Source organism: Hylobates moloch, unplaced genomic scaffold (assembly GCF_009828535.3).
Source record: "Hylobates moloch isolate HMO894 unplaced genomic scaffold, HMol_V3 SCAFFOLD_14, whole genome shotgun sequence".
Lineage (NCBI taxonomy): Eukaryota > Metazoa > Chordata > Mammalia > Primates > Hylobatidae > Hylobates > Hylobates moloch.
In genome coordinates this window covers 98,612,937-98,632,098 of record NW_026652289.1, presented here as the reverse complement: position 1 = coordinate 98,632,098, position 19,162 = coordinate 98,612,937, and the positions used below count along the sequence as shown (strand labels likewise).

At 33.2% G+C, this 19,162-nt stretch overlaps 1 protein-coding gene across 1 annotated transcript in view; it reads right to left on the bottom strand.

Moving 5' to 3' along the window:
• The window catches only part of UNC13C (unc-13 homolog C), a 620,990-nt gene that overhangs the window by 220,419 nt on the left and 381,409 nt on the right, over window positions 1-19,162 (bottom strand). Inside the window, exon 17 of the mRNA XM_032174369.2 lies at window positions 18,482-18,615. Coding sequence (XP_032030260.1) covers window positions 18,482-18,615 — 134 coding nt within the window. The remainder of the gene's footprint in view (window positions 1-18,481; window positions 18,616-19,162) is intronic.

The window sequence follows — 19,162 nt, the reverse complement described above, 5'->3', positions numbered from 1 at the left end:
AAACTATAAAGTATTGAAAAAAGAAATTAAATAAGGCCTAAATCAATATATTGTATTTATAGACTGATACACTCAATAATGTTAGAATTTTGTCTTTTCTCAAATTGATTCATAGATTCAGTGCAATCTCAATCAAAATTCTAGCAGAATTTCTTGTGGAAATTAACAAACTGATTCTAAAATTGACATGGCAAAGTAAAAGCACTAGAAGAGGAAAAAAATGTTGTTTTTCTTTTAAAGTAAAGAACAAAAATTACTTGCATTTGCAGCTTTCTATGAAAATATAATAATTTATACAGAATATCTTCAAATACAAGAGTGGCTAGTTTTCAACAACGTGTAACAGTATGTCAGTGGAGAAAGGACAGTCTTTTCAACGAGAGATGCTAAAATACTTGAATATCCACATGCAAAAAAGAAAAAATCTTGACTCATACCTTGCAACAAATTAAACATTTAACCAAAAAGGACCACAGACCAAAATGCCAAACCTAAAACTATAAAACTTCCGAAAGAAAACATAGTAGAAAATCCTTATGACCTTATATTAGACAAAAATTGTCTAGATGTAACACAAAGGTGTAAACCCATAAAATAAAATATTGATAAATTGAACTACATGAATTAAAATCTGATCTTCGAAATACACTGTTGAGAAAACAGAAAGATAAGCCACAGACAGGGAGAAAAAAACTTGCAAAACATGTGACTGATAAAGGACTTATGTCCAGGATATATACATTACACTAAAATCTCAATAATAGAGAAAAAACATTACCCAATAAAAATGGGCAAATGATTTGAATGACACTTCAGCAGAGAAAAAAATTAGATGGGAAATAAACACATGCAAATAGCCTCAACATTATTAGTCATTAGATACTTGGCAATAAAATTATGATGTGATACTACATGTCTATTAGAATAGCTAAAAAAAAACAAAAGGCAAAAGCCCACCAATATTAAGGGCTAGCAAAGATGCAAGCATGCAGAGGAGCTGGAACTCTGACACATTGCTTTTGAGAATACAAAATGTTATAGGTGTTTTGGAAAGCAGTTTGGCAAATGACATTCTTATAGAATTAGAAAAAAAATTCTAAATTCATATGGAACCAAGAAAGAACCCAAAGATACAAAACAATCTTAAGAAAAAAGAACCAAGCCAAAGATATCACACTACCTAACTTCAAATTGTACTACAAGGCTACAGTAACCATAACAGCATGATACTGGCACCAAGAAAGGCACATAGAACAATGGAACAGAATAGGGAGCCCAGAAATAAGGCCACACACCTACCACCATCTGATCTTTCACAAAGCTGACAAAAGCAATGGGGAAATGACTCCTCATTTAATAAATGATGCTGGGATAATTGGCTAGTCATGTGCAGAAGACTGAAACTGGATCTTTTTCACCATATACAAAGATCAACTCAAGATGAATTAAAGACTTAATGTAAAATTGGAAACTACAAAAACCCAGGAGAAAACCTAGAAAATGCCATCTGGACATAGGCCCTGGCAAAGATTTTATGATGACCTCAAAAGCAATTGCAACAAAAAGAAAAATTGACAAGTGGGATTTAATTAAACTAAAGAGCTTCTGCACAGCAAAAGAAACCATCAACAGCGTAAAGGGACAACCTTCAGAAAGGGAGAAGATACTTGCAAACTATACATCTGGCAAAGGTAATATCCAGAATCTGTAAGAAACTTAAACAAGTCAACATGCAAAAACAACAGGCAACCCCGTTAAAAATGAACAAAGAACATGAACGGAGACTTCTCAAAAGAAGACTTACACATGGCCAACAAGCATGTGAAAAAATTCTTGACATTACTAATTGTTACAGAAATGCAGATCAAAACCACCATGAGAAATTATCTCACATTGGTCAGAATGGCAATCATTGAAAAGTAAAAACATAACAGATGCTGGTGAGGTTGCAGAGAAAAGGGAACGATTATACGCTGCTGGTGGGAATGTAAATTAATTCAGCCACTGTGGAAAACAGTTTGGAGATTTCTCAAAGAACTTAAAATAGAACTACGATTTGACACAGCAATCTCTTCACTGGGCATATAACCAAAACAAATCTTTCTACCAAAAAGACACATGCACTTGTATGGTCATCACAGCACTATTCATAATAACAAAGACATAGAATTCAACCTAGAAGCCCATACACAGTGGACTGGATAAAGAAAAGGTGGTACATTTGTACCATAGGATACCACACAGGTATAAAAAAGAATAAAATCACGTCCTTTGCAGCAACATGGATGGAGTTGGAGGTCATTATCATAAGTGACTTAACTCAGGAACAAAAATTAAACATCAGATGTTCTCACTTATAAGTGGGAGCTAAATATTAAGTGCATATGGACACAAAGAAACGAACAACAGACATTGGGAGCTCCTTGAGGGTGGAGGGTGGGAAAAGAGTATGGATCTAAAAACTACCTATTGGCTACTATGCTTATCATCTGGGTGATGAAATAATTTGTATATCAAACCCCAATGACTTACAATTTACCCGTGTAACAAACCTGCCTATGTACCCACTGAACCTCACATAAAAGTTGGAAAGAAAAAGCAAAACAAAACCCACCATTTAAAATAAAACAACAAACTGGAAAAATATATACAGCTTATATAAAAGACAAAAAGAGAATATTATTAATATAAAAGGAACATATAATATTATTAACGTGTTAAAAATCTAGAGAAAAAATGAAAGAAAAAGTGGCTGAGATGAAAGGGAAATTTAAAAAAAAATCAAAGCCTTAGAAACACAAGAAAGGAGCTGTTCACCTTACTAAGAGTAAAAATTTTCTACTTATCAGACTGGAAACAATTAAAAATTGATGAAAATTCAGGCTTTTTTTTGAAGTTGATCTTCTCATAGTTATCTAATGACTCTCTACAGGCCTTCAGTTCTTTTCTATACCAGTATCTGTGTTGTCCCTATCCCCTTCTCTTCTCTGTGCCCCAGGAGTCCCCTCATTGGCTGCATCATCCTGATGTTAAATGATACCATGGAAAAATATGCAGCTATTGAAATGACCAAGGCAGATCTATTTCAATTGACACGAATAGATGTCTCTCAAGCAGTATTAGGTGAATAATGCAAATTATAGATTAGCATATAAAATATGATCATGTATTTCATAAAAAACACTGTGGAAGCAAACATTATTAAATGAATTTCTATGTTTATATGTGTGAAAGATTAGCTGGAAGAAAACACACCAAAGTACTGAAAATTTGTAAACCTTAGGTTGGGGAGTCATGCTTTTAATTTTTACTGATTTACTTTACAGAAATGATACATAAACATTAGGACTCTTATTTTCTACTTCATACAGCCTGTGAAGCTGAATGTGATTATTTTTCTAATCATATCATTTTTGAAACTCAATTTTGAAGTAGAATCAATGGGAGTTTTACTATATACATGAGTTCTTTTAAAAGATGGATAATATTGTATCTCACAAAACCCCTGTTCAGTTGTTATTATTTCTAATTTAAAAAATTGGTGGTCAGGAGTTAAGCCCTGAAATCTCTCCAATAAAGAAAAAACAATATTCATGAGTTTGTTTGATATTTAGAGATGTAAACGGAACTTTAATAACATTCATTTTAGACTCAGTAACGTTAGAGATTAGGAAAGTATACTAGAACATGAAACAAATCAAAGATAGAATCAGAAACAGAGCCAATGTATCTTGCCCATGTTTCTTTTCTTTTCTTTCTTTCTTTCTTTTTTTTTTTTTTTTTGAGACAGAGTCTCACTCTGTCACCCAGGCTAGAGTGCAGTGGTGCCATCTTGGCTCACTGCAACTCTGCCTCTCAGGTTCACGCCACTCTTCTGCCTCAGCCTCCCAAGTAGGTGGGACTACAGGTGCCCGCCACCACGCTCAGCTAATTTTTTGTATTCTTAGTAGAGCTGGAGTTTCACCACGTTCACCAGGATGGTCTCGATCTCCTGACCTTGTGATCCGCCCACCTTGGCCTCCCAAAGTGCTGGGATTACAGGTGTGAGCCACCATGCCCGGCTCATTCTTTTCTTTTACAGTAAAAAAAATTCCCATGCATTGAAAATGTTTTCACAGTTAACTTTTTCTTTCTTTTTTTTTTGGTATTAGGCTATTGGTTTTTTCCTCAAATTATTTACAGTTTAAATAATTGGCTTCATATTTTATGTAGTAGTCCCTCTTTAAATTTAAATCTCAAGATCTACTTCTTGCTGAGATCTACTTCTATACAGAAAACAATATTTGGGGTCTGAGGTCTCATTCTGATCAGTTTTAGAAGTTTTTCTTCATTATAAAACATTACGATACACTGGTTTCAATTTTGGTTGTGCTATTACCTATAGAGATAATAGACATCGCATGATAGAAAATAAAAAGAATGCAAAGTTTCTTTCTTTAACAGTTACACAAGTTCTTCTGAAGCCTGTATTTTATTTGACCTTACCTCCACTCTATGGTACTTTTTGTACATTCGGAAGAAGTTTTCTTACTCTTTCTTACATATTTCATCGTTAAATTAATGGCAATTCTATTTAGCTGATGAATTTAGATAGCTACCAGAGTCATCAACCTCTGCCACCATCCACAGTGTCCCCTCCTTTCCACCCTCCTGGGAATTTTTTCTTTGGTCTACCTATGGAATTTGCCTCTCTCTTCCCTATTCCTAATATCACACCCCCAATTCAAGTCGTTATCTTCATTTGCCTCAATAATTGCACTAATCTATTAGTCTAGGTCTTTGTCTCTATTTTTCTCTCTTCCGATATATCTTCTATATTATCACCTAATTTACCTTTTAAACACACAGGCCATCATATTTCTAACTACTGCTTTAAAACCATAAATTGCTTGTCACACATTTATTAGCATATAATAGTTTCAATTCATTAATATGACTAGCCTGCTCTGACCATCTGGCCCCAACTTTCATTTCTTTCACCTTCATTCCCCAACCCTTACCATGAATAATCTAGCTACCTCTATTATTTATTATTTCTTGACATGCCTGACGTTCCATCTATCTTCTGATAATTTTCCACCTTCCTGTTGTCTCTTCTTCTTAATTTCTATGAGATAATAACCTCTCTCTCTCCCTGGAAAGCACAGCCCAAGCATCACCTCCCTTTAAGTCTTCTGTTGTATTCAAGGCAGAATTAGCAATGATTAAATAGTTGTGAATGATAAGGGCAAAGGGAAGTGCATAGTGACTATAAATGGGTCTGAGCTCACTGAATATTAAGAATTAGTGACAGGATTGGTGCTTTTACACTGTGGAAATTCCATAATTTTACTCTTGACACAAGGTTTAACTTAACTGGCACAATGTTATTGATGTTTGCTTTGTAGTTCCAAACTGATGAAAATAAGGGGAATAACATTTTTTCTCTTTAACCAATTTTGTCTAGCATTACAAAATGTTCCTCCTGACAGGGTTCAGGACACGCTACCCCAAAACATGGCACCTTGGCAAATCGAATATTTCAAGTGGACGGAATCTGAGAAATGGCACATGCAGTTAGGACTTTATGATTTTCCCCTGAAGCAAGACATAAAACCTAGAAGGGATTTTCTAATCTTCCTCTGAAGCAGGAAATAAGATCCTTACGTGAGAGGTGCTGCTCCTACACCAAAAGGAAAGAAAGAAGCATCCTTATCATTGAAGACACGGATGTCAAAAGGAATGCGAACGAGCAGGCCTTGCTGTTTCTCCAAGTTTACTGTGTTTATACTTTTTCTGGGGGCTTCTATACATGTCCCCACAACTCTCCACTTTTCATCAAACCTAGCACAAAATATACTCAAATTTAATCATTTATTCAGGTCTTTATTCCCTTTGAAGGCTCCCGTGTCATATAAAGCTTATGTTAAATAAATTCGTATGCTCTTCTCTTGTTAATGGATCTTGTTATAGTGGCTACAGCTGAGGACTCAGAACATAGAAGGATAAGATTGTTTCTCTCCTACACTTCTCTCACATAGCATCTCTTTACTACCTAACAGTATTAATTACATTTACACAGTCTTCTCAATACCTACATATGTATATAATTTTTTCTCTCCATACTATTTAAACCATTTTAGCAGCCAGAATATAACTTAGTAACATTTGCAAAGCTAACAGTTTCCCAAACAATTCTTTACTTTTTTCTGCCTTGTTCAAATAGGGAAGAAAAAATGAACAACTATGAGTAAAATACAGTAGGTGAAAGAGGAAAGTTGGTACTGCAAATGAAAGGAGAAACACTCCATTTTCCCGACAACATAGATTTTATCAATGTCTGAATAACTAATGGCTACCTTTTAAGTTTCTAATTTTTAAGGGGCCACAAAATAATGTTCCCATAATAGTGTTTTTTCACCAAGTCTAACTTGCCTTTGTAGACTCGTAAATATGTAATCTCACTTTGACACTAAATTTTTAAATGCTTTTTCTATGCTGTAGTCCCAGTATCAAATCATTATTTAAAAGGCAGAGTTTGTTTTTTTCTGACACCTTCCACAGGTGAATACTTCTGCCTTTTGGCAGGGGCTAGCTAAGGAGTCTATACCATCTGCATATTTGCTAGAGGCTTATTTTCCAAAATTTAACACATTTTTGTCTATTTCTCCTGCATAATACATAGTAGTATAATATAGAAGTTAAATAGCAATGCATTCCAAAAGACAGCAATTTCATTTCTCCTCTGCTGCTTAGCTAATTTACCCAGTGGAGCAGTGAGTAATCTCTTCAAAACTCAATTTTCTCACTTGCCAAATGGGGATGATATTAATTGTGTAACCTGGGACTGTTTCTAGGGCTGCTGTGAGGATTAAATGAGATTTTACATGTAAATATTTTGCATAGTCACTGGCACATAGTGAGAACTCAACAAATGTTTCCTGCTGATAATGATGAAATTCTAAGTATAAATGAGACAGACAGGAAAATATTATTTAGATTCCATCAATTCTAATGTAAAAATAATCACATAAAGTGAATGAAAATTTATACTTGTACTTACTAGGTGTTTAGTCTGTAAGGAGAAAATTTGTTAATAAAGTTAATAGCAATAAACTTGATTGCAAAGGAAAATGTTTATGTACTCACAGGACTGAATGGTTTTATGAACTTCAGAAGTATTGAGCTATACACTAACAATTCATACATTAACTACAAATCAGTTCCAAACTATGACAGAAGCAAAACTGAAAGAGGTTTACCTTTCCACAACCATTTTGTAACTTTGTAGAAATTGTCATACATACTTAAAAGAAGTACACATAAATATGGAGCATTAAATATTCCTATGTACCATATGTATTTAAATTAGCTCTTCTCACACTAGTCTGAATTCATGAGGTTTTCTTGTGCACAGATTAAATTCTCTAAGGTATAGCTCCACCTCTTCTTCATTTTTAGTGCAGTCATAGCTTAACTTAATCTACCATCATAAAGAGGAGGTTTAATGAAATAACTGATCCATTCCACCATTATGTGACTGTCTCCTGTTTTTAATTTGCAGCAATTAATTAACAAAGCACAAATGTTTTAAATCTTGAATCTTATGAGACACAACAATTTAATAACCCAATTTATTATCTTGCAAATTTCTTAGTGAAATGAGGAAAACATAATCTGCCACTGCCAAATTTGATAATACTGATTCATCAGTCACAATGGATAAAATTAGAATCCATTAAATGTGAAGTATTATTTTGATATGCAAAGTTTGTCTTTGAAGAAAAGTATGTTAATTATTACAAATAAGCAAGCAATGGTTCTCTGTAACTGCCTGTCATGTATGCATCTGAAATTTCTTTCTCATAGCTAGAACTTAAGAGACAGTTTGTTGTGCCCTTTTTACATTATAAAACTTATTAAGCCTTTGTTAGCACGTTCTGCACTGAAGATACTTGACATGCATTTAGTGCAATTAACTGCTATTATCATGAATGTAGTGAACAACTAAGCATAAATTTTATTAATCAGGACTCTACTAGTAAATTACAAGCCATCCTTACGAATTAACGCTGTGGTAGAAATTTTTCCTTTTGTGCTTAGTTTCTCTTGTGCCATAAAGCAAGTTGATCATAAGTGCCATTTGAAGCCAATCACCCTTTTTATCTTTTTGCTTTCTCTTTGTTTCAAGGCATTATTTTAATGAACTCAGATATTTAAGTATATATTTAATTTTAACATGAAAAACACAATTGTGAATGGATCTATGTAAACTTTTTTTTTTTTGAGACAGATTCTCACTCTGTTGCTGAGGCTGTTTGGCTCAGAGTGTTGCCTTGGCTCACTGCAGCCTCTACCTCCTGGGCCCAAGCAGATCCTTCCGCCTCAGCCTCCCTAATAGCTGGGACTACTGGCACGTGGCAAAATGCCTGGCTAATTTTTGTATTTTTTTGTAGAGACGGGGTCTCACTATGTACTGATCTCAAACTCCTGGCCTCAAGAAATCCTCCTGCCTTGGGTTCCCAAAGTGCTGGGATTACAGGCATGAACCACTGCTCCTGGCTTCCGCTTTTTAAAAGTTTTTATTTACTTATGTCAGAGACAGGATCTTGCTCTGTCACACAGGCTGCAGTGCAGTGGTCTGATCATAGCTCACTTCAGCCTTGAATTCCTGGGATCAAGAGACCCACCTGCCTCATCCTCCCAAGTAGCTAGGCCTATCATCATAAGCTCAGCTCTGAGTTAACTCTTGAAATCAGCATTGCATAAGACAATAAAAATACCACCTGGCAGTATGACAAAGGAGTTGGAGACGGCCAGGGACAGCCTAAATAACTTGTGTGATGTGCATGGGGTAAATAGTCAACAGAATTTACTGGGTTTAGATAACTGTTTCTCCAGCTGCAAGACCTGGTACAAGCAAGTCCTCCTGTTCATATTGCAGGGCAGGGAGCTTAAGGCAGTAGAGCAGAGATGGAGATTACCATTGGGGAGCACCTACTCAACGCAGGCATGGGGCCGGGTGCTTTCTGTGCATTATCTCTACAAATCCTGATAAGGTCTCATGAATTAAGTTTTGCCTCCTAATTTCTAAAACATGGAAAGCCTAAAAGATGTTGCGATCAGATCCAGATTAATCATTAAAATATCAGAAATGTTTGGAAGGATTGATGCTCATCATCTTATTTATGGGATCCTTTTGTTAACATTAACCCTTTTGTTATTTCAAAGGGTTGCTTACATTTTGATTCTGCCTATTACTAGATGAGTGATTTTGCGTAAGTTAGTCCCCTCTATGCTTAAGTTTCATCATCTGCAGTTTGGGGATGATAATGGTACTGATATCATTAGAATAAATTTAGAATTAAACATTAAACTGTAAAAATGCTTAGAATAGTGCCTGTCTCCAGCTAATTCTCCGTGGTTCCCTATATAATGATTATGATATTTATAACATACAAATATGTAGTTGTGTTAAAATATTTCAGCAAGCATGACAAACCTTGAAAAATTCAAGATCAACTCTTTTTCGCCTCTGTGATATGTGGTCAGGGCGGTAGAAAATTGAAATCTTCAGAGGTCTTTAAATTAGTATAATTATTGGTAAGCATTCTTTGGCAGTACTTTTGTGCACTTAGAAAAGTATCTGAATTATTTCCATATAATGTAATATTTTGGGAAATTGCAGAGAAACATACTTGATCTGTTTTAAAATTCAAAATGGTTATGATATACATGAGCAATAGTTTTTAAAATTACTTTTGAAATTTTACTTTATGTCTTTAGTGTCAGGTAGATTTTTATAACAGATCTGCAGGTTTTTTCACTACGTATTCTGCCCACTATGAACTGCAGGTCTGAAAAACTGATCACTTGTAGGAAATGAACCGTTCACCTAGATCCTAAGAATTCAAATTAAAGCACTTTTTTTTTTTTTTTTTACATTTCAACAGCAAACGAACTGCAACTATACTGGAATACATGTGTCCTTCCACATAATATTATGTTGGGTTAGTTATGCTACTTTGGTTCCAAAAATCAGAGGCTCAAGTAACCACAAATAATTAAAAAGTAATTTTTGTAAGGACACTTTGGGTACTGGAGAAAGAAGACTACACTCCATTACCACATTGTACTGGAACCCAAGAAAAGCTGAACTCTGTCTACTGGAGTCAAACAGTCCCTGGAGTCAGGCTTCAGGGACCCTCAGACAAGACAGACAAGATGCTCCTTCAGGGTTTAAGGCAGCGCTGAAGAGCGCGTTGAATGACCACAGGTGGGGATCTTCATGCACAAAGTCCTCCAGTATGTGACTCTGCTATTCTTGTACCTGCTTTTCCTTCCGAGTATCCTTTCCCTCCACTCACTGTCAGCTACCTTCTTCTCTCTCCATTCTATCTTCATTCCTGTTTATACTTCATTCTGACTTATTCTTAATTGTTGATCACCTACTACAGGTATCTCCAAATTCATAAACTTTCAGTGTCTCTTCTCCCTGTCAGCTGATTCATTCTCGGGATTTCTCGGTACAGTTCCAGAGAGTGAACCTAGTTTCTCTTATTGTGCAAAATTTTTCACATAAGCCTGCATCAGCAAGGGCGTGTAGGAGGAGTTTCACCACAAAATCACTTGTGACTGCGGCAGGCACAGTAGTTAACCACTTCAAGACTGATTAATTTCGTACACATCTCTTTTACAAATCAAATATTTGTGATTCTAGCCTTGCATGGTGCCTGGCATATATTAAGGGTTCAATATATATTTATTAAATTCAAATGAAACTGTTAATGAAAAATGATAAAAGTCCAATAGAGCAGAAAAGAAAATAATGAGATAAAATAGGTTAAAAGAAATAATTAAATATTTACCTTATCTTTCCTATATTTACTATATATACGGGTAACCAAGTAATTAACCCTAATTACTTAGCAAAGTAAGTTCTTCTTTGCAAAAAATTCTAATGAATAAATGTTGAAGAAATGATAACCTTATAAAACCACCATTTTGTCATCCCTAATGAAATAGCGAATTCTGAAGTGATCATAAATAAATGAAACCATTAGAGGAAAGGTTGATGAAGAAATAAGGCTGTCAGCACTAATCCATGTTAACATCACTAAAAGGAAATAACCAGATAATGTCCTACCTGATGTAACATAGTATGAAATACACACACTGACTTGTCAAGTGTTCTTCAAAAAATGAATCTGTAATGTTCAACTGTGGAGAGTATTGACTATGAAGGAACAGGTTAAATGGCACCAGAAGGAGGCAAATGGAATAACCCAGAAAGTGGCATATTCTAAAGGATAATGAACATAGCTTCTTTCAGAAGTCAATGGTATAAATAAAATAAAAGGGAGGTGGGACTTAACTAGTATGAAAGAGACTTGCAACACATAATAACCATATGTAATGCGAATACCTTATTTGGATCCTGATTGAAACAAACCAATGTAAAAAAAAAAACTTCTTTAAAGAAAATCAGAAGCATTTGATTATGGAATAGGGATTACACAATACCAGGGCCTTACCGTTAATGTTATTAATTGTGATGTACAAAAGAAAGCCATGATTTTTAGAGATAAATACTGAACTAAGAAGGGATGAAATGATAAAATGTCTGAAGTTTGTTTAAGATAATTCAGCCAAAAGAAAAAGAAAGTGAAAACTCAAGAGTATAGATGAAGAAAACATCACAAAATTTTGATAATTGTTGAATTTGAATGATGGATATACAGGACTCTACTGCATAGTCTCTGTACTTTATAGTATGATAAACACTTTCATAACAATTTCTTAAATATAAAAGTAATTTAGGGAAGCCATAGTGTAAGCAAACAAATCAATAACTTTAATACTCTGAACAACATTATTTCCAAAACAGAAAGAACGAAGGGCAAATCCCTGATCAAAGTAGCTTAAACATAAACTTCCTCACTTCAGCAAATAAAATATACTATCTTTAAAAACAATGCAATTTGAAACTAATGTTCTGCCTCATCACATAACCCTGAGAGGGGGAAAATAGGCAAATTTTATCCTTGCAAATGGAAAAGACAATCTTTTAAAACTAGTCCATTTTCTACTCAATACATTGAGATACTTTCTGCTATCTACAGAGAAAATGAGTTGAGACTTCACTGTATGTATACTTTTGGAGAAAACTAAAAGAAATTACATATTATAGTACAATGCATGCAAACAAATGAGATAACAGAATGGATGAAACATATTTCTGCTTATGTTTTGGTCTGCATAACAAAAACAAAGTAATATGAAGTCACGATAGTTAAGTAAAATGAATAAAATTTTCTGAATATTTAGAAATAATTAGCATTTCTTACTTTTAGGCACATATAGCGAAACTTCTCTACATTATGTATTTAATTGATATCAACCTAAAGGACTTTCTTATCTATGTATACAATTGTCTGTTGCATATAAGGCTTGGAAGTCCCACAGATAACCAAATATCTGCATATCAAAACATAAGTCACTGTGATCTTCTTTACACGGATACTTCCTCCTATATTTCTTATCTCCAATAATGATGCACCTATAAATATGACATTTCCACGGTCTCTACTTTCTTCCTTAACACTCCACTCAATGCATTTAGTCATAAAGATCTTGTGATTTATTTCACAAATCTAACCTTAACTCTCCATCATCTTATACAAGGCTTTCATATCTTATCACTGGATTACTGCTATAGCCATTTAACATTTATCTTCACTAACAGAAGAAAGACAATAATAAAGGAATGAGAAAAAAATTAATTAAAAACAAAAAACAAAACATCGAATAAAATCAAAAGCTGTTTCTTAAGACCAGTGAAATTTATAAATGTTCAGCCAGTTGGACAGAACAAAAGAGAGAAGACACAAAATATCAATATTAAGGATGAGAGAGGAAAAATCAGTTCAGATTTAATAGACATAAAAAGATAATAATAGACTGGCATAAACAACTACATGATGGAAAATTTCACCACTTAGATTAAATGGAAAATTTTCTTGAAGATACAAACTACAAAGACCTAAACTGAACAAATAGGTAAACTAAATAGCTCTCTATCTAATGAAGAAATAACATTTTTAGCTTAAAAACCTCCTATAATAAAATTCTAAGCCCAGATGATTTTTCCAGTAAATTCTATCAAAAACTCAGAAAAGAAAATGTCAAATTTTATAAAAACTCTTTCAGCAAATTACACAGGAGGAAATACTGTCTAACTCATTCTATAAAACCATCATTACATTGATATAAAAGACAGAAAAAGACACTATAAGAAAATAAAACCATAGAGCAATATCCTCATAAACACAAAAGCAAAAATACTTAACAAAATTTTATCAATAAAGTATAATATGATGTAGGAAAGCTTATACATCAAGACCATGTGGAGATTGTCCCAGGAATGCAAAGTTGGTTCAAAGTTAAAAATTCCTTAGTATAATTCACCATACAGATTGTTGAAAAGCAAAATTATGTGATTACCCTATTATGAGCAGAAAACATATTTGACAAAATCCAACACCCTTTCGTGATAAAAACTTTCAGAATAATACGAACAGAACAGAACTTCCTCAACTTGATAAAGCATTATCCATGAAAAACATTTAGTTAACATGATATTCAATGGTAAAAATCTCTGTGCTTTCCCTATGAGATTAGGAATAAGGCAAGAATGTCTGCTCTTCGCTAATTTTAGTCAACATTGTACTGAAGATTTTAGCCAGAGCAATAAGGCAAGAAAAATAATAAAATACATCCAAACTGGAGAGAAATAAGTAAAACGATCTTTATTTTAGACAAAAATATAATTTATTTAAATAATCTCAAGGAACCTACAAAAAAGTAAATTTAGAAAGGCTGAAGATATATATTTGTATATCTATGTACTATTAACAAAGAATGGGAATTTGGAATTAAAAATACCATTTAAGATAGTAATAAAAATACTTAGAAACCGATTAACAAAGAATATGTAACACCTTTTCACCAAAATAAGAAATTAAATAAGACCTTAATGCATGTACATGCCGTGTTAATGGATTATAAAATTCAATATTGCTGTTTTCTTTTCTCCCCAATAGATGTATATATTTAATGCAATATCAGTCAAAAGTCCAGCAGACATTTTACGTGTCGAAATTGACAAACCGATACAAATTTAAATGGAATTGCAAAGGAGCTAGAAGAGCCAAACAATTTTCAAAAATATAAACAAAGTTGAGTAAATTTTACTATAATATTTCAAAATATGTTAGAAAACGATAGTGACCAAGACTTGCAGTACTGGTGTAATTACGGATATATAGATCAGTGGAACAGAATACAGAGAACTTCAGAATTAACCTCTTACATATACAGTCAATTGAGTTTTCACCAAGGTGCCAAAGCAATTCAATGAGGAAAGAATAATTTTCAACAAGTAGAGATAAAAATATAGATAACCATATGAAAATGATCCCAAAGAAAGTTAAACTTCATTATCACACCAGTTAACAAGTAAAAATTAGCTTGAAATGAATTATAGATTTAAATGTAAGATGTCTAGAAGAAAATTGTGGTGTTGCAAGCTGACTGTGCAGATTGCAAAGATTTCTAAAATAGAATTTTTTTAAAAGCTTAAACTATAAAAGAAACTGATCAATAAATTGGACTATTCCATCAAAATTTTTTTAAAAATGCGCAAGAACTATGCTCTTCAGAAGGCACTAGTAAGATAATGGAAAAGAAAGTTACAAACTAGAAGCATATATTGCAACATTTACTTCTAATGACAGACTTTTATCTAGTATAGACCTTTACAACTCAACAATAATAAGATAAACATCCTAATTTGGAAATGGGAAAATGATTTGAACAGAAATTTCACCAAAGAAGATATATGAATTTCAAATATTCAGATAAAAATATGGTCAGTATCATTAGGATTCAGGAAAGTGCAAATTAAAATCATAGTTAGATAATACATGCCTATTAGGATAGGTAAAATTAAAAGATTTATCAAACCAAGTGTTGGCATGGTACAGCCACTTTGGAAAACAGTTTGGCAGTTTTAATATTAAGTACATATTTACCACATAACTCAATAGAAATAAAAGAGTATGTCTATACAAAAACTTGTAAACAAATATTCATAGCAACCTAATCTTGAAAAAATACAAATTTTAACAGATGAATGAATAAACATATTGTGGTATATATGTACAATGGAATACTACCCAAAAATAAAAAGAAACATACAATAACATGGGTGAAACTCAAAATAGTTGTAATGAATAAAAGCAGCCGGACAAAAGAATGGAGAGAATCTATGATTACATTCACACATAATGATAACGTTTCCAAACTAATTCATAGTATTTGAAAGCAGATGAGGGGCGTTGCCTGGGGATGGTGGAGGAGTGGATGAATTACAAAAGTGGATGAATTATTGGGGTAATGGATATCTTCATTATTTTGAAAATAGTGATAATTTTGTGGCTAAATACATATGCCAGAAATATTCAAATTAGACTATTTAAATATGTGAAATTTTATTATATTCAATTACACCTCAATAAACCTGTTAGAAACACAGAGAAAGAAAAAGAGACAGAAACCTAGACCTAAATCTGAAAGTACTCTGCTTAATACTATTTAGTTTTAATGAAATATTGAAATTTCTAAAACATCTAAAATTCGTTATAAATAATTTTAAAAATTGAGAAAATATTACTCAAATAAATACTGTAGTTCATGAATAAATCAACAACATGGGAATAGACAGAACAAACACTGACTACATGTATAAATTTACTTTAATTTATTAATTCATTCAACAAATATGTACGCCTGAATATACATTAGTCAACAAAATACAAGTCTTTTCCCTCATGCTTATATTCTACTGTCACTGTAAACTTGTTATCAAATTTGAGTAAGCAGAAGCCTACAATGATTTCTCAAACTCATGATAACAATAAGAACTTCACTAAATGATCTGAATCAATAATCATGGATTACATTGAAAGAGATTTTAAAATGTCCTATGTTTTAAAATCATTAAATTCACTTGCCTTTGCCTCTAAAACAAAACCCAAGCTACTTTTATCATGTCCTTCACATATTGATCTGTGCCTTCATTGTTACTGACCATAAGATACAATAACAGGGACCGTTTATTAATATTGCAGACTTCTGTGTCAATTTCAGGTTTTCTGACTCTATAGATTTGGGATGGGGCTCAAGATCTGCAAATCCAGCTAGTAGTCCATGTGATCCTTACCCTAGTGGTCTGCATTTTTTACTTTGTGAAATTCCGCATTAGTTTAAGTAACCAAGGAGATGATTAATGAAGCATAAATGTGACGATACAGTATTCAAACAAAGAAACAGACATAAATGAAAATCTCACCACATTATACAAATGCAACATTGGCCACCAGGACGCCATCTTAGTCTCCGGATGAGTTCACTTAAGGCATTTATCAAATTAAGTGAGAAACTAAATTGAATGATCTTCAGTATGTGAAAAAAAGTTTTACAGCATCCTTAAAATCTGACCAAACACAATAATAATAAATGGATTCCAAAGAGAGGAAGGCATTTGGTTTTTTCAGGGACAAGTTCTCAAAGGAAAAAAGTGGACTTAAACTCTGACATTAAAAACAAAATTAAAAAAACAAAAACAATTTTCTCCTTTGCACATGTCATTGCTAATTTTTACACTTGGTAGGCTTAATTTAGTTCATAATTTTAAATCTATTTTTGCCATAAATAAATGTATTTATTCCTGCTTCTTTACTATACAGTTACATAAAGTCAACTAAAATCTTTGTATATATTTTGTGGTACATGATTAAAAATAAATCATGGATACTTTAATTTCTTCCATGATTTTATAATGTATTTTTACTGGTCAAATCCTGATTTAAGATAACTTGGTAAACGTACGAAATTTCTTTGATTATTAAAACCAAAGTTTCTTCATAGAACTGAATTTGTGTTTCTCAGTAGATGTTTGTTTTCATCCAGTATCCATCTGTAAAATGGCCTATCCCAGTCCAAGGACAAGACTGTGGTCTTGAAACAAATTGTTGGTCTCCCAATCTTTCAGAAACCTACTCTGTCCTCAAGAAAGGTTCAAAGAGTAAATAAGAAAACAACTCTATTCCACAAAGCTGTCAGAGACCTGAGAAGTACTTCCCAGGACCCGTGATGAGATGACGACATGTTATAGCTTAAGAGAAGATCTTCTAGACCTAACAGAAGAGAATAAAAGATCAAAGTCTGTACAGAGATGAGGAAACACAAAGGCCATCAGGAAGAAAAGGCGGATATAAGAATTAGGTGTGGGGGAAAAGGGAGAAGAAAGTGAAAGGGCAAACTTGATGTTATCATGATTGTATACCAAAAATAGGACCACTGTCTCCACAATTAGGAGGAATTGGGGGACTGTTGAAAATGGGTGGTTAATAGTAAGCAGAAAAGGATGAAGACTGAAATACTTAAATGTATTTCTTCTTTAATTGGAATTTTAATTGGACTCCACATAAACAATGACCCTAATGGTCTTGACCAGTATAGAGGATAAGAATACAGTCATTTATCCATACTAAGTCTAAGCCTACTTCACTGTTCTACTTCATTGTTTGTCTATTCCTGCTATCTCTGCTAACCAATAACATTTCAGGTCTAACTAATATTGTCAAGACAATCCTCTTCACTAACCAGATTGCGAGTGCCTATCTGGTAGTCTGATGTTATTTTTGCTTTTATGGTCTTTCATATGTGGGTGTAAAATAAAATCTAAATATGCAATATTAAAGTTGGATTGGATCTTGGAAATCATCTAATAATTACACCTTTATTTTAGTTGGGAGGAAATTGAGACCCAGGGAAATTAGATAATTTGCCTAAGGTCACACAGCTAGTTGTATTTTGATAAAATGAGGATTTTTACGGTCTCTTCTAGAACAGTCACGAATTTTAATTCATCTGCCTTTTCTTAGAGGCATGAACTTTAGATTATAATTTGTGAAAATTGACTTGTTAAATATTTTATTAAATTTGTTAAATCAATATGAACAGCTATTTTGAAAGCAGGTTTTTTGCCATATCTTTATTATTAAAAAGCCACAATGCAATATGTTTAACACTAGCTCTTCAAAATTATTTTTAGTTTTGGGGGAGTGTACATTTTTTTTTGAGACAGTGGTATAGTTATGAAAGGATCTGGAGGAAAAGTTTTACATTACATAAAAAATCAAATCTTGGAAAATATTTTTCTCCATATCTAAAGAATCACACTCCATGGAGCTCAAACTAAAAATTCGTAATATCATTTAATTGATATTTACTGATAAAAGTTGAAAAATACTATTTTCTATAGCTTAATTATGGAAAAGTTTATTATTATTGTCGTCAGAGTATGTTGCGCTTAAAATATGTACTATTTGAACTTTGGTGGAATAAAATCCATTCATTTCCAAAACATTGTACTTACTGATTCAGGACAGGTGCGTAGGCAGTTTTATCCTCATCAATAATAGTGACCATGAGTGTAATAAGTTGGGGCCAAAAATCCAAATTCTTGGTGGTTGGTCCCTGATCTTCACGAGGAATGTCCTGTTTCTTACTCTGCTCACGGGTTCACGCAACATGCAAAAGAAAAGGTGAAATGGGATGACTTTAGTTAGATGTCACTCTCAAATAGAAGATCAAAGAAAAATGATTATGGAAATGAAACTTAGATTACGGGACTCAAAGCTGTTGAACTCAGGTTTCTTTTCTTCATTGAATGACATCCCATAGAATAAACTCACAGTGGCCAGGCTTGTATTTCTAATCACTTTTTAAATTTCGGTTTAACTTCCACTGCTTTGTTGTTGTTGTTCTGGATTAGAGGTTTTTCCTCCCTCTGATGATTACAGTTCATGACCTTAAGAATTATTATTATTAGAAATTACGCCTTTAATGTGGCCTCTTCCAAGGATGAAGATTGAATTTTGTGTGTGCAAAGGTGTGTGTGTGTGTGCGTGTGTGTGTGCATAAAATTTATCTTGTCTAAATATGTTGCTCAAAGTTACATCAGTAGTAAGTATGTAGAACTGACAGCTGCCTGTCAGTGCTGCTACTCAAACTCAGTACTGTTAAATCGCACAATATATATGCAACATTAATTGAC